The sequence below is a fragment of the Cyprinus carpio genome, chromosome A5 (genome assembly GCF_018340385.1).
Source record: "Cyprinus carpio isolate SPL01 chromosome A5, ASM1834038v1, whole genome shotgun sequence".
In the NCBI taxonomy this organism is placed as follows: domain Eukaryota; kingdom Metazoa; phylum Chordata; class Actinopteri; order Cypriniformes; family Cyprinidae; genus Cyprinus; species Cyprinus carpio.
Window position 1 is genome coordinate 35,091,695 of NC_056576.1, and position 25,267 is coordinate 35,116,961.

General features: G+C 39.3%; 1 protein-coding gene across 6 annotated transcripts in view; it reads right to left on the bottom strand.

The window, feature by feature from the left end:
• Nucleotides 1-1,428: 1,428 nt before the first annotated feature.
• kntc1 (kinetochore associated 1) overlaps nt 1,429-25,267 on the bottom strand; it is an 81,779-nt gene continuing 57,940 nt past the window's right edge. For 2 of the 6 annotated variants that reach the window (XM_042757045.1, XM_042757044.1), the window contains exons 48-60: nt 24,189-24,241; nt 23,967-24,045; nt 19,376-19,500; nt 19,097-19,232; nt 14,521-14,616; nt 14,181-14,237; nt 13,052-13,106; nt 12,885-12,948; nt 8,538-8,667; nt 8,020-8,109; nt 7,790-7,944; nt 5,798-5,900; nt 1,431-1,733 (exon numbers count right to left, since the gene is read on the bottom strand). In XM_042757045.1, coding sequence (XP_042612979.1) covers nt 1,683-1,733; nt 5,798-5,900; nt 7,790-7,944; nt 8,020-8,109; nt 8,538-8,667; nt 12,885-12,948; nt 13,052-13,106; nt 14,181-14,237; nt 14,521-14,616; nt 19,097-19,232; nt 19,376-19,500; nt 23,967-24,045; nt 24,189-24,241 — 1,194 coding nt within the window. In that variant the 3' untranslated portion in view covers nt 1,431-1,682. Of the gene's footprint in view, nt 1,734-5,797; nt 5,901-7,789; nt 7,945-8,019; nt 8,110-8,537; nt 8,668-12,884; nt 12,949-13,051; nt 13,107-14,180; nt 14,238-14,520; nt 14,617-19,096; nt 19,233-19,375; nt 19,501-23,966; nt 24,046-24,188; nt 24,242-25,267 lie in introns of all 6 variants that reach the window. The other 4 variants (XM_042757048.1, XM_042757047.1, XM_042757049.1 and 1 more) reach the window with 4 other exon arrangements.

The window sequence follows — 25,267 nt, forward strand, 5'->3', positions numbered from 1 at the left end:
TTCATCTGAGTATTTGAGCTCTGGCTGACCTGATCGCTTGATGGTGCAGTGAGGGTGTGTAAGCTGGAGCATGATCAACACAAAGCTGCTCGGGCATTGGGTTTTTGATCAAGCCACATAAGTCTGTGCCACGTTATTGTCTTCCAATCAGCTTGTTGCAAGGCAGGGCCACGCCCCGCAAGGTTCCTCTTCGTGCATAAATTAACACGGTGCTTCAATTTATCACATGGGGAACATCCTTGCCAGATTTTGTTAATACTTCTATAAAGTTTCTTAAGCAGTGAAATGTCAATTACTAGAGTATTACATTTTCTTTACCCGTGTTCAGGGCCGTAGCTGGGGTTTGCGGGGCCCCGGTGCAGGTTGTACCCATGGGCCCTGTTTGAAATTGTGTAAATAGCACAAATAAACAAATGTAACAATGCTTACATTTTTTCAAGGTTGTAGGTGTCCAGGTACAGAAACTAAATAATCAAATGTAAATAGCATTGCATAGTCTTCAATGTATAAATTAAAGATTATTTAATATTAATTCTTGTTAAAACTACAAAGTAATTCAGTAAAGAGCAGTAAATGATTTCCTCCCATTTAATTTATTGGATTAACATTAAGGACACTGACAGCAGCTAGTAAATTAGGTGCTGTCACCTAAGATAATACATCCAATATGATACACATCTGATTTCTTTCTCAACTGTTTACTTTCACTTAAGACATAACCGACCATTTTTGAGAGGATACTCGCAAAGACGAGTTTTTGTATGTATGTGTCGTTTCAAGAGCAAGAAGAGACCAAACTCAGTTCGGTGTTAAGGGGATGTGAGACGCGAATCTCTGTGCGCGCTGTATGCACAGAACTGAATTAAGCTTTTCATATATTTTTGTGTTTCTATGTTTAAACTGGTAAGGTGTATTTGTTCGTTCAGGCACGGGATGAAGTTAAGAAGAGCTCTGTTCAGTGTTTGCGTGGCTCTCCATGTGCGCAACGAACTCTAAGTTGAGTTTTTCTGCATCTTGTGTTTGAATGCTCTGTTTTGAATGTTTAAATTGGCAAGACTTAAAACACGTGCAATTGATAAGATTTCGTGACCATGCGCAAGGCCGTCTTCTTATGCTGATCTCGGGCAGTCGGTTGAAATCACCGGGGGGCCCCCCCTCAGCCGTGGGCCCCTATAATTGTCACCACCTTTCACCCCACTAGCGACGGCCCTGACCGTGTTCTTTTTGGATAATTTAGTTTTGTCATAGGTCATCATCTGGTTTGGAAACAAATAAATTACTTTTTTTGAATGTGTAAAAGCATGTTTAATACTTTGAAATGCTTTCATTTTAGTATAAAAGTATAAAGCACTTTTATGTATATCACTCAAAATACTTTTATAAACAGTAATTTGTATATTTCTATTTTCTTATATTATTGGAACATGATCTAAAATAATGACCATAGTCTTTTTGTATAACATGTCTAAAGGAAACTTGCAAGCTACATAAACATTTCCATATTATTTAGAAAAAAAAAACATTCGTTTTTATTTGTAAAGCAGGTATGCATCTACATCCACTTGGTGTTTACAATCACAAAACATCAGTACTGAAATACTGTAATAATATTCAATGTGCTAGCAGATAAGAGATTATTAATATACGATATTATTACCCACAGACAACGAATCATTTAAATCTTATGCTGATGTTTGTGTAACTCTGGGTTCCAGGGCCTTTTCCAAAAATTCCTGAAGGACAAAAAAAAGAGAGAGAGAGAGAGAGAACATAAAGTATATCTACAAACACAATTAACATTAATTACAAACAATGAGCAAAAAAAAAGAAAAGAAAAAAAAAAAGAAAAAGAGGGATGCACCAATTATCTGCACTATCGGCCGATTGTTTAAAGCTGATTCAGGCCGATTATACCGTCAATCAAAAGGGCCAGAAAAATGTCAGACTGCAACTCGTGTGAAGGATCTATAGGATTTAGGGCTGTCTAATTATCGCTATAACAATGTATTAATGCAATCTAACTTAAAATATAGCCGTCAACAGGTTCTGTTTAACTCTATTTACTGTGTTAGCGCACAATGCTAGTCTTGTGCTGAAAAATTAATTGTTTGTCTGGGTGATCTTCAACAAAAACAAGTTTTTATGAAAACTAGTTTGTATTGAGTTGTATACAAACTAGGGATGTCAACGATTAATCAACGATCGATTAATTGTCGATAAGAGATGCAATGGGTTAAAGCTATCAATGCTCGATTAAGCTATTTAATTTTGGGCTGCGTGCGACACGTGCGAACGGTTGTGATGCTGACGGTATATAAATGCATCATTGTTCATTCATAATGTACAAATTAAGCTTTTAATGTGATTTAAACTTTAAAAAGTACATTAAAATAGAAGCAACATAAAGTTCAACATGGAAAGCAATAGAAATGTAGTAACTGGTCATTTCCTCAGATAATCGTTTCATATCGTGCGCTTTGCAGGGCTGCGGGACACAGGACACATAGGCTATAGGCTATTCATTCCTACGACATTCATTTGTGGCCACTGTCCATATTTCATTAATTTTGTTACTTAAATGACCCATGATTTAAGTAAAATGAGGGAACAAATGAATAAATCGAACAAATTCTTAATTCATGGCCTGCATGAAATCTTTAATTTTCATTCACGCAGGTTTAACACAGTAAGAGATGCGAAAACATCGATTAAAAGTGAATGACAATTAAATAAACCTGCAAAATTAGAGGGTTAGACGGTGAAGATTTAGGAAAAGAAACTATGCCTAAATATTATTGAATTTGTGGAAAATCATGACCAACCAGAAAACCAGATCAAAGCCGCGTAAAGGTAGGCTATGGGCTCGAACGCATCCAAAAGTATGTCGCGTTCTAACATTTTCCAGTTAACCAATTATTCCTCTAATAAACAAAGCTTTTATACCACACTTGTCATAATCAGAGCTTATAATTTGTAAATAAATAAATGCTGGATTCAAAACAGCAATTAAAAGGCGCTGTGACTGACACTAACACGTTTTCCCGGAGCAATCACTGATGTCACTAAACGGTGACGCCACAATAAGAGCATCGTTCACGAGGTTCTGCTTGGACCTGACTAGCCCAGAGCACAGGTTCTCAAGCCCTGGGACAAAATGGGATGCTTTAAGGAAAATGTATAGCCTATGTAATTAATAGGCCTAATATAAAAATAACAATTTGTTTTCGTTAAAAAAAATATATATATATATTTGAAATTTATTAATAATTAATTAAAATAACGGATTTAAAACAGAAGTGTGGTGCGGCTCTACTAAATAAAGTTCATGGAAAGGATGACAACACGCATTCTGTTTGTTTGTTTTATTTTACGAAAGCACAAATCTTCTGTTTTTATTGTGTGTGCGCAAAAATAAAAGTAAACACTTTTGCGAATTATATCTTTCTCCAAAAATTTAGTTTTTTTAATGATTCAGCTGTTCAATCGCGCTGGTCACAGCCAGTTACAATCTCAGGAAATCCATCAACGGCGCAAAAAGACAATATAAAAGCAAAGTTGAAGAACAATTCAACACCAACAATGCAAGAAGCATGTGGCAGGGCATCAATAACATCACAGGTTTAAAAGGGAATAAACCAGCTACTGTGAACATTGGCGCCTCTCTACCGGATGAGCTTAATAACTTTTATGATCCTTTCGAGGCTCACAAAAAAATCCACCATTGTGCCCATACCAAAGAAAAATAAAATCACATGCTTGAATGACTGGAGGCCTGTTGCTCTCACACCCATCTTCAGTAAGTGTTTTGAGAGACTCGTCAGAGATTACATCTGCTCTGTGCTGCCTGCCTCACTGGATACGCTACAATTTGCATATCGCAGCAACCGTTCTACAGATGATGCTATTGCTTTCACCCTACACACTGCTCTCTCCCACCTGGAAAATAAGAACACCTATGTGAGAATGCTGTTTGTGGACTACAGCTCAGCATTTAACACCATAGTGCCTAACAGGCAGAAGCCAGGTGGTCAGAATGGGCAACAACACTTCATCCCCGCTGACCCTCAACACTGGTGCTCCTCAGGGCTGTGTCCTCAGCCCGCTCCTGTACTCCCTGTACACACATGACTGTACAGCCACACACAGCTCCAACGTCATCATCAAATTCGCTGACGACACAACGGTGATAGGCCTGATCACCGACAACGATGAGACGGCCTACAGAGAGGAGGTGAGCACCCTGACTAAATGGTGTCAGGAGAACCATTTCTCACTCAACATTGACAAGACCAAGGAGCTGGTGGTGGATTTCAGGAGACAGAGCAGAGAACACACACCCATCACCATCGACAAGACACCTGTGGAGCGGGTAAGCAGCTTCAAGTTCCTCGGTGTTAACATCAGTGAGGATCTCACCTGGTCTACACACACTGATGCAGTGCTGAAGAAGGCACATCAACGCCTCTTCTTCCTGAGACGGCTGCCCCAGCATCCTCAGATCATTCTACACCTGCACTATAGAGAGCATCCTGACGGGCTGCATCACTGCCTGGTTTGGAAACAGCACCGCTGGCAACCGCAAAGCTCTGGAAAGGGTCGTGCGAACTGCCACCACAAACTGCCCACAGCATCAGATCCTGCACTCTGCACTTTAACTTCAACAGTTCATTACTGGACTGCACTACACACTGCATTTAATAGAATAATCTATCTGCTACCACTGGATACCATCCAATGCACATCCATGACATTTTGCGTATCCAGTTATAAATCCATGTTTTATGTGTATATATGTCTACATAATGTAGAATGTGTACATATTGTGTATAATGTGCTAACTGTAAGTATGTCTAATAATACACAGTGTACTGACTGTATGTATGTGTATATTGCACATTGTCACCTGTTGAAGTCTGTATGGTTATATGTAAATTGTTTCTGCAATTTCTGGATCATGCTCCCAAGAATTTCCCTCACTAAGGCACATGTGCTGTGGTGATGTGACAGTAAAAGTGATTTGATAAACATGTTTGATGTGAGCAACAGTGTGTTTTGGTGCATCAGCGCCAATGAAAGCGGTTCTCTGACTGCGCAGCACAGCCACAGTTACGTTTGGCATAATTTTATTTTAAATTCCATAATGTCAGTTGAAAAAAACTTCCATTGTGTTTTAAAATACAACAACGAGCACCACGAAACCATTTACAGAGACTCGTTCAGTGGTCTCCGTGACGGGAAACAGTCAACAAAGTAAAATGATCTTGAACTCTTCATTTTATCAAATAATAATCATATCTATTCATTTTACAATCCTGCTACTAGCATTTTATTCAAACTTAAACCCCTTTAATTCGGGTGAGAAGGTGTTTTTTTTTAAGTGGCTTTTGCACATCCTTGTCTTGCCGGTGACTGCGTGCCGCTGCAACAGATGCATTTTGCAGCATTAAGGTTAACGATTAATCAATTAATTGATCGTTAATTTAAACAACGATTGATCATGGAAATGATCGAATATTGACATCCCTAATACAAACATTTCCGTTTTTATTTTTGGATTTGATTATTATATTGGAAAGTAAACAGCAGTTGAATATATTTTGGTCTTTGTTGTTCATTTTGACCTCTAATATTACAGTAATGAACCCAATGAGAGTTTCTTGTATAGTTTACATCATTAGCAGGAAGAGATTGTGTTCCTAAACTCCGATCGGGAGATTTCATTCAGAGTAATCGGCAGAGAAACCTGCTACTGGTGCATCCCTAAAAATGAAACCCATTAATACTGAAGAAGGATTACCCTGACAGGATCAGAGAAAGAGCTGCTCAGAGGAGCTGCCTGTCCTCCTTTCAGCTCTCTGTACTTCAGATATTCATGGGCAAAAGAAACAGCCTCCTCTTCACTGTTGAGAGAAAAAAGCACATTGAAAGACACTTTTTGTTAGAAATACAAATTCACTTAGCCCTCGAAAGTGAAAATTTTCACTAAACTCATTTGATGAAACTACAGGTGTGTGATATATATTATCTATCATGGCCTCGTAACTGTTTTAACAGCGTGTGAGCAGACATTCAGTGTCACAAACCAAACAAACACCTCAAGAGCACACGCTACACCTCTGACACTCAAGTCTGGGGGCAGAAAATACACCTGATTTTGTCTTTATTTGTATTATATTATATAGTTAAACAATATCACATGATACTGAATTAAAGTTCTCTTTTGAAACAACTGACCTTAGAGATCTTAAAGTGGCCCATTATGCTTTTTTGAATATTACCTGTAGTGTGTAATATGGCTGTTTCTGAAGGTTTTAAAGATCAAAGTGCATGACAAAAAGAAAGAAAGAAAGAACTGATTCTGAAGGCCTGCAGAGTTTTGGTCCGTGTTGCTGTGATGTCTAGAAGACGCTGTTTTCTGTGCTGCGAAAGCAGAACTAGTTTACATGAGCTCCCAAAGGCTGAGGATGTGAGGAGTCAGTGGTCGAAATTTATTTTTACAGTGACACAGCAGTATAATGCCAGCCTTTCAGTGTGTTCCCATCATTGTACTGACGACTGCCTCTAAAACCGTGTTTGTATGAATATTATATCCTAAGAGAACCTGCGCTTCATGACACCACCTCCACCAAGCTTTACAGATGGGGTTGTGTGCTTAGGATCATTTGCAGCTCCCTTTTTTCTCCACACCTTTGCTTTCCAATCACTTAAAGGTTAATCTTTGTCTCAACGGTCATGTCCAACTCTACTGGCCCACATTTGTTAAGAATCTTGCCTTTCTATTTTTGGTGCTGATCAGAGGTTTGCATCTTGCTGTGTAGCTTCTGTAATTCTGTGTCAAATTCTCCTGCGGACTGTAGAATAACAGAGCATCACCCCAGCTTTCTGGAGGTTGTTGGTGATTTTACAGACATGTATTTTAGGGTTCATTTTCACAGCTTTTATGATTTGTCTGTCATCAAGTACTGTTGTTTTTCTCCACCGATCAGGTCGTTGGTTGCTGATGTCGCCGGAAGTTTCATACATTACAGATACATATGAAGCAGCTACCGATGCGATGTGATATGATTCAGCTGTTACAGTGCAGTGCAATCCGATTTGATTCAACACAATGTGATTCGGTGCAATGGAAAAAATATGATCACTTCTAATTACTCAAGGCCTGTTTTATAAAACAAGTTTACCAATAAGCCAGGCTTATTTCAGTTACTCTGACTCATTGTCAAATGATTTGGTTCCATAAAGCAGTTTTAACACAGGCATCCACTAGTAATTTTATAGAAATAAATCTGTTTTTACCGATTCAAATGTTAGAAACGATGCATTGCGATACAAATGCTAACTTGTAGCCAATGCACACTTTTTAAATCGATGCACTACATCGTTAACTTTTATACTGATGCATCGGTGCGAATCTTCACATCCCTAATTTAGAGAACGAATACTTGAACGAACCTTTCAAACACTATTAGAAAACAGGTGATGCTGCAATGTATGCGTTTTATTTAATTTTTTTTAGTTGGACGCAAGTTAACATTGTAGGAGACCTCCAAATCAAAATTATGAACCTTTAAAATAGCATAATGGAGCATTTTAATATTACGGTAACACCTCAGTGTTCATCGTGATACTTCCCAATCACTCTTTCAAGGCTTATATTCCTACTGTACATGATCCCTTACATAACCGTTATGTCTAAATAAAGAAAGAAATCAAATCAAATAAAATAACATAAAACTGATGAACTTATAAATAATAATAATGTATGAAATATCATCCAGGATCAACAAACCGGTTTTGCGCCACAAGGCAGTTCAGCAGCTCCTGCACGATCTCAGAATGAGCCTTTGTGATCAAGTGCTTCTTCAGATCACTGAAGTGTCTGGTCTTCATCAACATCTGCGCCTTGCCATTTCGACAAAGGAAGGTGAACACTGTCTCTCTAATCTACAACAGATAACAAGGTAAGACACGTAATCAAACGTGAAGAGGCACTGAGAACAGATGTGTTTGAACAAAGACCTGTGAAGGAATGCCGGCTAACTCTCCGGTGCTCATGCTGTCCTCCACCTGATCCAGAATGAGGGAAGGGTTACAGGACAACAGGAAGCTCTAATGTACAAAACACACAACATCCTGTTTCAGTACAAACTAAAAATTTAACTCAAAAGTATTCAGATCACATATCAGTGAAATAGGAGAACCTGCATATATCCAAGATAAAAAAAAAATCACTGATAACTGAATAATGACAGACAAAATCAAATCCCACTCAAAGAGATTCATCACTACACTACAATAATTCAGTGAAATATGTATTTCGGGAATTGTCAAAATAGCAATAATAGAATTGAATATCACTCAGCTTGTAGGTTACATAAGTTATGAATACTGACTTCAGAAATATACAAAATTAAAATCACAAATCACTATTAATAAACACTAATAACTGGATTTTATTTAATCCTTAAAATGTTAAGTGCATAGTGAATAAATGCGTTTAGATCATCTTCCTCCGTCTACAGGGAATGAGAACCTACTTGAATCTGTGGTTCCTTCTTTTTGGCACAAGGTACGAGCAACAGTGTGCCCAGAGAGAACGCCTGCAGACTGAACTGAGCAAACCGCCTGGCGATGCCAACCAGATCCAACGAGAACACAAACGGACATCTAGAATAAATTAATAAATAAATTATATACAGTACAGACCAAAAGTTTGGAAACATTACTATTTTTAATGTTTTTGAAAGAAGTCTCTTCTGCTCATCAAGCCTGCATTTATTTGATCAAAAATACAGAAAAAACAGTAATATTGTGAAATATTATTACAACTTAAAATAATAGTTTTCTATTTGAATATACTTTAAAAAAATAATTTATCCCTGTGATGCAAAGCTGAATTTTCAGCATCATTACTCCAGCCTTCAGTGTCACATGTAACATCCAGTCTATCACATGATCATTTAGAAATCATTATACATATTTACATTATATATATATATATATATATAGAGAGAAAGAGAGAGAGAGAGAGAGAACAGAAATGGACATCTGAGTACATATTCAAAATTCAAGCACATATCAAACAGGGTTCCCACACTTTGGTTAACTTCAGATTCAAGGACTTGATGTGGGGACACATTTCAAGTGAGAGCGAGGTTACATCATGTTACCTTGTAAGATACATTGTTACAGTTTTCATGTGTCAAACACATGAATTTGTGGGTTTTTGTTAAATGTGAGCCAAAATAATCACAATGAAAAGAACCAAAGACTTAAACTACTTCAGTCTGTGTGCACTGAATTTATTTAATACACGAGTTTCACAATTTGAGTTGAAATACTGAAATAAATGAACTTTTCCATGACATTCTAATTTATTGAGATGCACCTATAATTCTGTCTTTTTTACCCCATATGCAGCGATATCTCCTGCTTACAGCGGGAGCAACAACGGTACGCACAACAGGTCATTATTCACTATTACCCAAACGCTTCACCTGTCTCAACATCTCTCACTGTTTCTCTCGCTCCGACTGACGCGAGTGAGGAAACAGACAGTGCAGTTCTACACTTATTACAGTACATTATATTCCTTTCTTTTAATCTGTAAAAGAGCGCGTCACACCTCCCTTGTTATTTTTTACTGGTTAAAAAAACAAACAACAACAACAACAACAAAAAACGTGCCAATCTATATTTATTTACCCATTGTCCACCTTATATATTTTATATTATTTCATATTTTAAAAGTTTTGATCAGTTGTGGAGCACGCGTCCCGTGGCACCAAAGCGTTGTGTAAGTCTCAAGATCTCTCACTGTGTTCAGCCACCGATGCACATGATTATTAATATGAGTTCACCTTGGCTGCGGCATGTTCTGTGACCGCTGCACCTGGATCACTGGTGTAAGTGAAGTCTCATCTAGGGCAGACAGTAGGAGTAGCAGCAGTTTCTGTTGTGTCACGTGCATCAATTGGAGCATAAACAGACTGAAAGATCTTGAGGCAGGTGCTCTATTATAAGACAGGAATAAGATATAGGTGGCGAATAGGTAAACGTTTGTAGATTTGCACTGTCTTTTTGTTTATGTGCCTCAATCGGAGTGCAACCAGTAAAAGATCTTGAGGCAGGTGATGCGCTCTCTATTACTATAGAAGTTCTAAGTGGCCATGCATTTTCTTTCCCTTCTTGTTTTCTCGTGATCCCGACATCACAAAAAAAAATTTTCTCGTGATCGACTTATTTTTCTCACAAACTCAACATAACAAAACTGTAAGCAGGGGATATCGCTGCATTTGGGGTAAAAAATACAGAATTATGCCAAGGCTGTCTGTTTGTTGACACTTTACAGATCCCCTGTAAAGACCTTGTCTCAGACGACCACCGGGACAAGACCACAGGAAACAGATGATTCTTCTGAACAACCTGACTTTGCTGCAGCCTGGAATTGAACTGCTGGTTTCGTCTGGTCAGAGGAGAACTGGTCCCCCAACTGAGCCTGGTTTCTCCCAAGGTTTTTTCTCCATTCTGTCACCGATGGAGTTTTTGGTTCCTTGCCGCTCTCGCCTCTGGCTTGCTTAGTTGAGGACACTTCATTTACAGCGATATCGTTGACTTGATTGCAAATTATTGCACAGATACTATTTAAACTGAACTGAGCTGCATGATGACATCACTGAATTCAATGATGAACTGCCTTTAACTGTCATTTTGTATTATTGACGCACTGCTTTCCTAATTAATGTTGTTCAGTTGCTTTGACACAATCTTTTTTGTTTAAAGCGCTATATAAATAAAGATGACTTGACTTGACAGGCACGAGCTGATTAGCAGCTGTCTTTAGCGGAGCTTTATCTCCACTGATCAAAGATTCGCCGCGGTCGTCTGTGAGTGACATCACCTCCCAATAAAACACGCCCCCTAGTATAGTCCCGCCTCTCACATTGATTGACAGCTTTCTGTGTAGATGTCGGAAATTCAATGTTAAAAGGAATTGCGATTCCATTTGAGTTTTGTCAGGATACATGCACGACGCAGAGAGAGTGAAAAAGCAAATGTGGTAATTAATATTGCTATTTAAATATGACAGGCTCATAACTCGTAAGACACGGGAAATACAGTTGCAAATGGACTTTTTTTGCAATGTGGCAGCTACTGTGCGTTCGCGCAAATGCAAATAGTAATGCAAGATTTGCAACTGCATTTGAAAAAAGTCCTGAACATTCTTCCTTATGTTTTAAATTTACCATTTAATTTGACAATAATGCAATAATGATAATCTTGGATATGTGAGAAAATCTTCATAATTTAAATCACTTCTATATCAGTTCTTACTTACTGAAATCAGCATATTTGTGATATTAAATTTATTTCCAAGGTGTTTTTTAACTAAAGAAAGGGCAATTCTTTCATTTTTTTCCCCCTAATCTAATAAAAATGTTTGCATTATCTTTCATATCAAATCTTACATTTCATTAAGGAATTGACATTTACATTGCAAAATTACAACTGCATGAATAATATTATGAGCTTAGTGTTTTATTTTTTAATGCTTAAATTGTTAATATACAAATATGAAAAGTTGGAAAAAAATGCAATGATACTTCAAAATATGAGAGTAAACCGCCAGTATGTGGCCAAGAGACTGTTAATTAGTGAACATGTAAATCATTAGTTCAAGTGATTATTTCAGACACTGATTCATTTAACAATCAAGCAAATGCTGTCTTTATGAATCATAGACTCCAAAGATGAATTCAAAAGCGCTGAGTCATTCAGTAACAGAACACCGCTGTGCGCTGCTCGGAGATTAGTGAAATAATATTAATATTAGGCTTATGTAACCAGAAGTTTTAAGATACATGACTATGCTTTTAAGTTTTTCTTGCCTCATGGGTTTGCATCTTAACAAGCAAAGCAATTCAACATTCATTTCATGGTGTGTCTGTGAAACGTTGAGGTACCATCGTAGTAGTTTCGTGCACGTGTGAACGTCATGGCAACGTACAACACAAAGTACCTCACGCAGGAAACACTTAACGTGACGCATAAATGTGTGTAACTACCGTAACTCAAGCAAGCTAGTCTGCACAGGCCACGAAGTGTTGGCGAAATAACAGTAGCGGACCGGAAGGAATAAAAGGATTCTTTTCCAGAAAACTTAATGCACAAAATAAATTCAAGCACTTTCAAGGACCTGTATCTATGTATGTTTATTTTCAAAACATTTCCAGTGCCTTGAAAAAAAATTCAGATTCACAAACTTTCAAGGATTTCAGGGACCCGTGGGAACCCTGTTTAAATATGTCTGTGATTAATTCATTTAATTTACATTTTCATGTATGATTTATAAAATCATAAACTCATCATAAACTAGGGTCCTGGAGCTCCCGTAATCCATTAATACAGTCCCCATAAGACCCAGAATTAACCTGGTGTTCCCTGCTGTTGCATTCAAACTAATATAGTACAAACATAAAACTATATATTTTTGCTTGATTATTGTGCTGACGAGTCTACATCGTCAGTTATTTATCCCAGTTTGGAACGTAATTCCTCTAAACGCTCAGGTGTTTCCAGAGAGTGACAGTGATGTACGGCACTCCCTCCGTTTCAAAAACTCATCGCATCAACATCAATCACACAAATTAAATAATTGGTATTTTTTTCTAAGTTCATTCATGGAGCTCTTTGCTAAAGAGGTGATGACAATGATTGAATTGGGTGTATTAAGAGAGAGTACAGTGGTGTAGCATTATTAGGACTTCACAATTACATAAAAATCATAAATAATATTTTGCTTGGTATTGTATAGATGATAAATATTAATTGTAAAACAAGAGCCCCGCCCTCTTCCCATGCTTTCGCTTGGATTGGAGACTTACTTTAGAAGCAGGACAAACGTCTTGTACATAACATCATGCTGTTGAGGGCTGAGAGGAAGAGAGGCTGTGAAATCATCAACACACAAACAGTTCAAAACTTTTAAGTTATAAAAATTTAAATGCAACTTCACAGAAAAAAAAAAGTGTCTAAGTACGTCTCTTTTTACCTGTCAAGAAAGGGGCTTGAATCACACTCCGCCAAATCCTGGAAAGACTTTGCCCCTGCAGGAGGGAGGGATACATGAATAAATAATTACAATAAAATCTTGTCAGATGTGTTAAACTGATCTGAGTCTCACAGACTCTACACGTGGAGGAGCCCAAACCAGTGATGTTGTGAACTGCATGTTTCCTGAGGTGCACTTATAATGTTCGTAGGAACTTTATATCATAAACAGTGATCATTTAGAAATAAGACCATTTTGACCATAATTTTAGAGTTAAATACTTTGTTTAAAAGGCCTGCTATGACTGGGAAACATCACTGCATATGAAACAAACATTACATGTAGAACTCTTTTGCTATTACCGATGCCAAGAACTAATTGTAATAAGTGCTTGATTTCTGCGCTTCCTCAAATGCTTTCATCAACTAACACAACGCAAAGATCAAGTAATGATTCATGACTGATTGTAGAGCGTGTCAGTGATGATATCGTGGGGTTAGCGGTGAACTGAACTCTGAGCTGAAGTGACTCACAGATCCAGTGATTATAAAAGAAGTGTTCTGCTAGCTTTCTCTACATAATCACAGTTTCAATAACATTATTTCCATGCTAGTAAGAGAAACAATGTGAAGTTGAAATCATTGATTACAGATTGAGCAAGAAAATTAACAGTTTGTGGCATTCCTTTCTGTAAAAGTCTGTTTGGAAAGCCTGCGTCAAACTGTGACTGTTTTCCCAAAGGATTCACAGAGGAATGTACTGAAACAAATAATGCCCTGCTGGCACATTACCAAAAAAATTAAATAAAACCACAACTTTCCAAAAATTACAATCCTTTTGAAGGTAAACCAGTTGTTTTGGAAGCTTTGGTTTCAATAAAAGCTGTTTTCAGACTAACAAGGATGTTTTGAGCTTTGAAGCACTGATCAGCTACATCATGAAAACCACTGACAGGTCAGAGGTCAAGCAGGTCACATCGACTGCTGGCACCCGTCAAGGGCTGAGATAGATTTGGGTGTCCCCGGTCTGCAGCGGTCAGTGTTGTGAGGAAGAGCAAGCGCTGAGCAAGACTTTTCCCAATAATGAGTCTGACACCCCTGATCTAAATAAAAACATGAAAAATGATCACCTCTAAAAGACTGGGCACTGCTATGAGGGCTTCCAGAACCTTCTGCAAGTAGCTTGTCTACAGAAGAAAAAGCAGAAAGATTAGATGACATTTAAAACAGCAATGAACACAAGGCTAACAAACATGACAGCTTCAAGTGTACTTGTTCAAACGCAATACCACGTATAACTACTGATCTATAGAAATACAGAACTCATGGATCACGTTTCCAGATTTTCTCAGCATCAAAAAGTTTTCCATTATTCACGTTTCACTACGCAGTGTTTGTGCACAAGTACACTAAAAGCCTCAGACTAATGACTACACCAGCGTTATATGGACAGTAGCAGAGGAGACTCACCATATTGAACGACATCAGCTTCTGCAAGACACTGTTCCACAGCTGCAGGTCATACACCTCATACTCCAGACAGAGCTCTGCCACGAGACGCACCGCCTGGGAACACACAGCACTATGATACATGCCTTACTCAAAAATATGTAGTAAATAAATAAAAAACATTTATAAACATTTAGAACTTAAGATTCCGTACTGCAAAAACATAATCAATAAATGATTTGCAGTAGAAGTATGCATTCACACCACCAAAATGCAGACGAGTCCTTTACAGACTGTGGTTATGAGTTAATGAATCATGTCAACATGAATAATGTGAGAAGTGCTTAAGAAACAACAACAACAACATTTTATATCATTTTCAAATGGGAAAAATGTTTATCAGATGATATATAGATCAATTAGTTTTTCTCGGCTGCTTTGGTAAATTTTTCAGAGCAGAACATCATCTACTCACTTGTGCACATCATAAAAGCAATTTCTCCTTCATAACACCTGAGCAGTGCCACAGACTGATCGACTCCATGCCACGCCACACTGCTGCAGTAATTCAGGCAAAAGGAGCCCCAACTAAGTATTGAGTGCTGTACATGCTCATACTTTTCATTTTTATACTTTTAGTTGGCCAAGATTTCTAAAAATCCTTTCTTTGTATTGGTCTTAAGTTATATTCTAATTTTCTGAGATACTGAATTTGGGATTTTCCTTCGTTGTCAGTTATAATCATCAAAATTAAAAGAAATAAACATTTGAAATATATCAGTCTGTGTGTAATGAATGAATATAATATACAAGTTTCACTTTTTGAATGGAATTAGTGAAATAAATCAACTTTTTGATGATATTCTAATTATATGACCAGCACCTGTATGGGTCCTTCTCAAAAAATTAGCATATTGTGAAAAAGTTCATTATTTTCCATAATGTAATGATAAAAATTAAACTTTCATATATTTTAGATTCATTGCACACCAACTGAAATATTTCAGGTCTTTTATTGTTTTAATACTGATGATTTTGGCATACAGCTCATGAAAACCCAAAATTCCTATCTCAAAAAATTAGCATATTTCATCCGACCAATAAAAGAAAAGTGTTTTTAATACAAAAAAAAGTCAACCTTCAAATAATTATGTTCAGTTATGCACTCAATACTTGGTCGGGAATCCTTTTGCAGAAATGACTGCTTCAGTGCGGCGTGGCATGGAGGCAATCAGCCTGTGGCACTGCTGAGGTGTTATGGACGGCCCAGGATGCTTCGATAGCAGCCTTAAGCTCATCCAGAGTGTTGGGTCTTGCGTCTCTCAACTTTCTCTTCACAATATCCCACAGATTCTCTATGGGGTTCAGGTCAGGAGAGTTGGCAGGCCACTTGAGCACAGTAATACCATGGTCAGTAAACCATTTACCAGTGGGTTTTGGCACTGTGAGCAGGTGCCAGGTCGTGCTGAAAAACGAAATCTTCATCTCCATAAAGCTTTTCAGCAGATGGAAGCATGAAGTGCTCCAAAATCTCCTGATAGCTAGCTGCATTGACCCTGCCCTTGATAAAACACAGTGGACCAACACCAGCAGCTGACATGGCACCCCAGACCATCACTGACTGTGGGTACTTGACACTGGACTTCAGGCATTTTGGCATTTCCTTCTCCCCAGTCTTCCTCCAGACTCTGGCACCTTGATTTCCGAATGACATGCAAAATTTGTTTTCATCCTTTGGACCACTGAGCAACAGTCCAGTGCTGCTTCTCTGTAGCCCAGGTCAGGCGCTTCTGCCGCTGTTTCTGGTTCAAAAGCACACGCCTGTGCACGGTGGCTCTGGATGTTTCTACTCCAGACTCAGTCCACTGCTTCCGCAGGTCCCCCAAGGTCTGGAATCGGGTCCTTCTCCACAATCTTCCTCAGGGTCCGGTCACCTCTTCTCGTTGTGCAGCGTTTTTTGCCACACTTTTTCCTTCCCACAGACTTCCCACTGAGGTGCCTTGATACAGCACTCTGGGAACAGTCTATTCGTTCAGAAACTTCTTTCTGTGTCTTACCCTCTCGCTTGAGGGTGTCAATGATGGCCTTCTGGACAGCAGTCAGGTCGGCAGTCTTACCCATGATTGCGGTTTTGAGTAATGAACCAGGCTGGGAGTTTTTTTAAAAGCCTCAGGAATCTTTTGCAGGTGTTTAGAGTTAATTAGTTGATTCAGATGATTAGGTTAATAGCTCGTTTAGAGAACCTTTTCATGATATGCTAATTTTTTTGAGATAGGAATTTTGGGTTTTCATGAGCTGTATGCCAAAATCATCAGTATTAAAACAATAAAAGACCTGAAATATTTCAGTTGGTGTGCAATGAATCTAAAATATATGAAAGTTTAATTTTTATCATTACATTATGGAAGATAATGAACTTTTTCACAATATGCTAATTTTTTGAGAAGGACCTGTATGTATGAATTAATAAAGCAATATGTAGGGTAGAGTTTGTGCCATCTAGGGTCAAGAGAAAAAATAAGGTATGTGGGTCATTAAAGTTTGTTTATTTGTTAACAAAGGATCTGTGGACACATCAATGTTTTTGGATTTGTGGAGTGAAACTGTCGTAGTCATGTCTTTATTAGTCACGTTAATGAAAGCATTCAAATCTTCTGTTTATTCAGCAACCGCTAGAGGGATTTCCTGGGTTTCTTCCGCGAGGCGTATTTGGAGTTTCTCTGGTATTCAGATGGAGATTTACTGCTGATCACAGAACCGTGCTTCACTGAAAGATACACATGACAATCACAGCTTCTGCCTAATCGCAATTTAATGTCGATTGTGCAGCCCTACCTTGTGGTAAGACGACTGAACAGTGAGAGATTTTCTCTTTTCTAACATTAATGACATTGACAGGAGCCGGTACAGTATAGGCTGCTGTCACTTTAAGAGCTAATGCAGAGATCCAGTGTACTGATACTCTTCTGATTTCTTTCTCAACTGTTTACATTCACTTAAGGCATAACTGATGTGATGTGATGGGATACTAGCCAAGACAGGCATTTTGAGATAATGTGTGTATTTGTCTGTTCAAGGACAAGATGGCACAAAAGAGAGCTCAATTTGTGTGCCATCAGACACGCAACTGTGTTTTAAATGTGCGGGCACAGAAAACAGCACGCAAACACCAAATAAAGTTTCTTCTTCTTCTTGTACTTGAATGGTTTAAAATCACTTAAATGTTTAAAATGACAAGACACAAATGCTGAGCTTTCGTGACGATGCAGCACTGTCCTGAGTAGGGCTGAAACGATTAGTCGACATCAACAACGTCACCAAAAAAAAAATTGACGACAAATATTTTTGTTGTAGAGTAGTCATTTGATCTCATATGACCTAATGTAAGTGCCTGCAATAACGCGGTTTGACCAGTGTGGCGCTGTAGCGTAAGACTGTAATTCAGCTCTCCTGATGCAAATCAAGAGAAGACAGTGCTTCAGAGCAAACGCAGCAGAGCCGAACCTGAAGCTGCTGAGCGGCGTTTGGATGATTGTGTAAACATATGCTGCATGCTTTTCTCACAATAACAAAATAAACAACAAAAACTGACCACGGTGTGAAAGCAGCAGTTAAGAAAGCATCTGATTACAGAGATGTGGATGTTGGCACGAGCTCTGCAGTCCAGTACTCCAGTGAAGTCACGTCACATTTATTTATATGGTACTTCATGCAGCAGAGAGCCTGAACTCAAGCAGCTTTACAGTATTAAACATGAAAAACCAGAGTCAGTGTTGCTTTCAGTTAGAATTTCATCTTGATTTTCTGTTATAAAGCAGCTCTTCAGTGTGGAGCTGGCTAATGATGAAATCTTTTTACTAGTGGTAAAAAAAAATATTTAATTAAAGTGATAGTTTGGTTTGAAGATTAGAACTTGATCTAGCTCAGGACTGTTTTGATTATCATAACCCTATAAGATATTTTAAGAGAGATTATGTTTTGAAGGTTGTGCTTGAATAAAATAGTTTATCCAAAAATTAAGCGTCTCCTCATTTACCTTTATTTTGTTTTGTGTTCATATGACTTACAGAAGTAGATGTCAGGCAGAATGTCATTCAGCGACCTTTTCATTTAGTTTATTAAATGGTGAATGAGAGAGTTTCTCTGTCTGTCATCTCATTTTGTGCAAAATATATTTGTATAAATGAATTGTATAATAATTGTAATTACATAACATGATTCTCAAAAGCTGAAGTGATTACCTTTATTTTTGTTTGTTAGAATATGTATCTCAATTTTAACTAATTGCAAAAGCTGAATAATCACTCAAAGTCTACTGATTAATCAGTGAAATAATCGACGATTAGTAAATTAATCGTACCATTAATCGTTAGACTAATCGAATATCAAATTATTTTGCTGCAGCCCTAGTCCCGAGCGTCCAGAGGCCAGTCCTGCCGTGCTCCCAGCGCCTCAGAAGAGCTCGATTCACAGTGAATGAACCAAGTGTTCTCAGACACTGAAACACTATCATCCATGATCTACACACATGTAAATGTCACGCTTCACTCTGAATATACTGTGCAGCCCTAGTTTCAATATTAGTTGCAATATCTACCTGAGGTTCATTGTTGTGGTTCTTCCACAAACCCTTGATCATGCCTTCCTTGGGGCTGCTGATGAACATCTCCAAGGTATAGGGAATGTTCAGGGCCTCCATCTGGGCAAGGTACATGTAGCACTTCAAATAATATCTGTGGAAACATTAGTACATGGTCATTAATGCTGCAGATTCATTCATTAAACAAATGCCAAAAGTGTGTTTGCGTTAACACTGGACACTTCTATTCTGAACACAAATAAGAGTTAAAATGAATAGAATATTGATGCAGCTCACCTGATTTTGCTGCTAGGCTGGTTGGAAAGTGTCTCCAAGGTGGCAGCATCTGCTAAGTGAGTGAGACAGAGCAGAGCTCGACTGCGGTGTTCAAAGGTCAAACGAAGGCCTGATCCTCCCAGGGGCTGAACAGATCAACAAATGTTACATTTACATTTACATTTTACATTTAATCATTTAGCAGACACTTTTATCCAAAGCGACTTACAAATGAGAACAATAGAAACAATCAGATCAACGAGAAAACAACAACGGTATACAAGTGCTATGACAAGTCTCAGTTAGTCTAGTACAGAACACGTAGCCAGGGTTTTTTTTTTTTTTTTTTGGAATATGATAGAAAAGAAAAAGAAAAAAGGTAAGTACTAGTATTAGTTGATTAAGTGCAGGTGAAAAAGAGGAGTCTTTAGATGTTTTTTTGAAAATGAGTAAAGACTCAGCTGTTCGAATTGAGATCGGGAGGTCATTCCACCAGCTGGGAACAGTCCAGGAAAAAGTCCGTGAGAGTGATTTTGAACCTCTTTGGGATGGCAACGCAAGGCGTCGTTCACTTGTAGAGCACAAACTTCTGAAGGGTGCATAAGATTGAACTAGTGAGTTTAGGTAAGTTGGCGCCGTGCCAGTGGTCGTCTTGTAGGCAAGCATCAGTACCTTGAATTTGATGCGAGCGGCTACTGGTAGCCAGTGTAACCTGATGAGGAGAGGAGTAACATGGGCTGTTTTCGGCTCATTGAAGACAACCCTCGCTGCTGCATTCTGGATCAGTTGTAGAGGCTTGATAGTACATGCAGGAAGGCCCGCCAGGAGAGCATTGCAATAGTCCAGTCTGGAGAGAACAAGAGCTTGGACAAGAAGTTGGGTGGCTTGCTCTGACAGGAATGGTCTAATCTTCCTAATGTTGAATAAGGCAAATCTGCAGGACCGTGTCATTGTAGCAATATGGTCTGTGAAGCTTTACTGATGATCCATCACAACTCCTAGGTTTCTGGCTGTCCTGGAAGGAGTTATGGTTGACGAACCCAGCTGTATAGAGAAGTTGTGATGAAACGATGGGTTAGCTGGAACCACCAGCAGTTCAGTCTTAGTAAGGTTGAGCTGAAGGTGATGGTCATTCATCCAGCTAGAAATCTCACTCAGACAGGCTGAAAATGCGAGCAACTACCGTTGGGTCATATGGTTGGAATGAGAAGTAGAGTTATGTGTCATCAGCGTAGCAGTGATAGGAAAAACCATGCTTCTGAATGACAGATCCTAATGACGTCATGTAGATGGAGAAGAGAAGCAATCCAAGTACTGAGCCTTGAGGAACCCCAGTAGCAAGTTGTTGTGACTTAGAAACTTCACCCCTCCAAGACACCATGAAGGATCTATCAGACAGGTAGGAGTTAAGCCACTGGAGTGCGGTTCCAGAGATGCCCATCTTTCTAAGGGTGGACAGGAGAATCTGGTGATTAACGGTGTCAAAAGCAGCAGACAGATCCAGCAAAATGAGTACTGAGGATTTTGAAGCTGCTCTTGCCAGTCGCAGGGCTTCAGTAACCGAGAGCAGGGCAGTCTCAGTTGAGTGGCTGCTTTTGAAGCCAGATTGGTTGCTGTCCAGGAGGTTGGTCTGTACAAGAAACATAGAGAGCTGGTTGAACACAGCTCGTTCAAGTGTCTTTGCAATGAATGGAAGAAGGGATACCGCTCTGTAGTTTTCTAAAAGTGCTGGATTTAGAGATGGTTTCTTAAGCAGTGGGCTTACCCGAGCCTGCTTAAATGCTGAGGGAAAAGATCCAGAGTGAAGAGAGGAGTTGATAATGTGAGTAAGTGAAGGTATGACTGAAGAAGAAATCGCTTGAAGGAGGTGAGTGGGGATCGGATCCAGTGGGCAAGTAGTAGGATGACTGGACAGGATAAGTTTGGAAACGTCCGTCTCTGAGAGTGGAGAGAAGGAGGAGAACGAGTGAGCATTAGTCGTTGTGAAGTTATCCTCAGTCTGCGGTGTGGAGAATTGGTCACTGATGGTTCTTGTCTTATTTGTGAAGAAAACTGCAAAGTCGTCAGCTGTAAGAGTAGATGGAGGAGGAGGTGGAGGCGGATTAAGAAGAGAAGAGAAGGTTTTGAAGAGTGTCCGAGCGTCACAACAGTTGTTAATCTTGTCGTGGTAATATGATGTTTTAGCAGTGAAGACGTTTGCAGAGAAGGAAGAGATGAGAGACTGATACACACTGAGGTCGGTAGAGTTTCTTGATTTAAGCCATTTCTTCTCTGCAGCCCTGAGTTTAGAGTGATGTTCACAGAGTACATCGGACAGCCAGGGGGCAGATGGGGTGGTGCGTGCTGGTCTAGACGACAGTGGACAAAAGTTGTCCAAGCAAGAGGTCAGAGTGGAACAAAAAGAAAACTGCGAGAGTGAAGGAAGTGAGGATGCAACCACAGAGGATAGGCGAGATGGAGAGAGTGAACGTAGGTTCCGTCGAAAGGTGACCCGCGTTGGAGCGTGTGCCGCTTCAGGAGTAAGTGCTAGATTAGCAGTAATGAGGAAGTGGTCTGAGGTGTGCAGTGGAGTAACTGAAGTGTTGTCCACTGAGCAACAGTGCGTGTAGATGAGGTCCAGTTGGTTGCCCGATTTGTGAGTCGCTGTAGTAGAGACTCGCTTGAGATCAAATGAGGCGAGCAGAGTGTTGAAGTCAGCAGCCTGGGGTTTATCTAGGTGGATGTTGAAGTCACCAAGCAGTACCAGAGGAGTACCATCTTCAGGATAGTTTGATAGCAGCACGTCCAACTCCTCCAAGAAGTTTCCCAATTGACCTGGGGGACGATAAATGACCACAAAGTGGATTTTAATAGGGTGGGTTACAGTAACAGCATGTGATTCAAATGAACCGTGACCTGTAGGTGGTGGTTGAAGATCAAATTTCCAATCTTTCGATATAAGGAGACCAGTAGCTCCACCCCTCCCAGTCGTACGAGGGGTGTGGGAACAAGTGAAATGAGTGGAGAGGGCTGCGGGAGTGGCAGTGTCCTCAGGTTTGATCCAAGTCTCAGTTAGTGCCATGAGGCTGAGACCGGAATGAGTAGCAATAGAAGAAATGAAGTCTGCTTTGTTAACAGCGGGCTGGCAGTTCCAGAGACCAACTGGAATAGAGAGCGTTGTAGTAGAGGTCAGAGGGACAGGCCTTAGATTTGTCAGGCAGGCCTTCCTTCGACGTACATAGCGTGCTCTCCGAGTGTTAGTAGTGATAGTAGAGATCTGAAAGCACATAGTGACTACAAGTGACCAAAATAAGTATTTGAGGACGAGCTGTACAAAAATTGAAGGGGAGAAAAGCAATACTCAAGTGCCCTGTCGGTGTCCTTGCTCGGTGGAGTCGTGCAGGTAGAGTCGATGGTCTTTACACTCGTCGGTCTTCACATGAGGAGGCTTCACACGACGGCTGCCGCGGTGACACCTACCACTTATATATTTGCCTGATTACCTGTGATTGAAGTCAGCTAGTCACGCCTCCCTATTTAGCAGACCGAAACTGTCCAGTCCCGCGATAGGCAAACGCAAAACCAAACGCCACAATTCACACGTATTTACCAGGGTAAGACACACAGTAATTAAAGCAAAGTTTCCCTAGCAACGATGATCACGCAGTAGTCTAATGAGAAAACGAGGCAAAAACACTTACAAACTGCTGTCCTTCTCTGTCGCTCGACTGTTAATTGCTGGGCTCAGTTTAGTTTTAGTAAGATTCAGCGATGGTTAAGTAACATGGTGAGATACATTTTTTTTAAGCAGGGTTGTATTAAAAATCCGCCTCCTGTCCTCTTTGACTGATATTACACCCCGTCTGTCATATCAGCTTGAGGTCGTCCATTTGTTCTGTTGCCGGATGTAGTGCAGATATATAGGATGAGGAATCGGTCTAATGTCAGCTTGGTGCAACGTGAGAGTGTAGTGTAGACAGATTAAAATAAGTTTGGTTTACTTTTGACATGACACACTGCTTACGTCTGGTCTAGATAGGGTTTCAGTGCCACTTCACACAGAACACTGAACATACATATTTATTTTACAATATACATATTTAAATGCATCTATTTATTTATTTATTTGTTTACTTATGCAGTTTTGGTCTTACAAACAAATCTGAGTAAATGTGCCAAATTTTACGGAAACGAATAAAGTGTGATTGTGTGTTTATACACAGTGGTGTGAAAAAGTGTTGGCCCCCTTCCTGATTTCTTATTTTTTTGCATGTTTGTCACAATTTAATGTTTCAGATCATCAAAAAAATTTAAATATTAGTAAAAGATAACAAGTGAACACAACATGCAGTTTTTAAATGAAGTTTTTAAGGGAAAACAAAATCCAAAACTACATGGCCCTGTGTGAAGAAGTGTTTGCCCCCTAAACCTAATAACTGGTTGGGTGATCCTTAGCAGCAACAACTGCAATCAAGCGTTTGCGATAACTTGTAATGTTACAGCTCTGTGGACTTATGTACACACCCCGTGTGTGTGTGTGTGTCACACACACACACACACACACACACACACGCACACACGCACGCACGCACGCACGCACGCACATATACATAGAAAGAAAAGCAGTCCTCACCCATGTCTGTGCTGTCAGGATGGGGCTGAGCAGCCGAGCACTTATATCCATAGGGTGCATCTGCAGCAGGTAAACAACTCTGCAGTACAGAGAGAAGAACGGGGAAAGAAACAGAGAGAAATACTTCAGCAGGACCTCTACCATGTTACAGGACCACGGTTAATCCACTCTGTACTGTTACATCAAATTATGTGGTATAATCCCAAAAGACTTTATTAGTACCTCATGAGATCAGGATCATCATTTATATCAGTCACACAGTCCTGATGAATGTCCTACAACAAAGGAAGCATGAATATCAGTCTCGTCTAAGAATGCAAAATCATGATAATACACAGATATGATCACGCTGGGGTTCTGGATGGTCAGGCTACAGACGTAAAGGCTTAAAAAAAACCTTGTGTTCCACAGAACTAAAGATAAATTATGACAATTGTAATTTTTGTGTGAAGTATGCATTTAAACTTGTGGGCAAACACAGAATGTGTAACAGTACCCACTGCACCGAGTGTGTGACCGTTCAGTTCAGCAGAAGTTACTCCCATAATTACTGAAACTGACACAGGTTTTCTTTTTTGAATGATTCATTGAACAGACCTAGTGTGCATAAAAGATTTAAAGCACTGTTTTATATATGCTGTATTCATTTATTTGTACTGTTTATTGCATCTCTAATATTGGTCCAGCCATTTGTAATTTGCATGTGTGATCTTATTTTAATAACGAAGACAAAATAAAACAAAAATACAATTATTGTGATATATATATATATCATTATCATGAAATAAAATGACTGTTATCATGAAATAAAGTTTGAGTTAGGGTTATATCACCCACCCCTAACAGCAGCTAAACTCAGACGGTCACTCTTCTTCTGTCCTGAGTTTGGTCATTCATCAGTGACAGCCAGCGGTGGCTCCTGACCATACGTTAAAGTGCAGCAGATTCTGGGTCAGATGATCACCAGCGAAACATTCAGATAACTGAACTCCTGCACAACACTTCTGCCAGAGGTCTAGTGTGCTTGCGTCATTCAGCCTGAGGGTGGCGCTCTAATGCTGACTGGAAGGCTCTACATACATCTCAGAATGCACACATTTATTATATTTATTAGTAGTATTTACAGTCTAGAGTATTTATAGTGTTAGAATACTGAAGTAACCATGAGAGAACCATAATTAGAACTGGGTTATTTAACAATCGACAGACTTTTTCTTTTATATTATTATTATTATTGTTATTGTTATAAAAATAAGCACCACAACAACTGTCCTACAAATGTTATATCTGGCTTGTCAAGT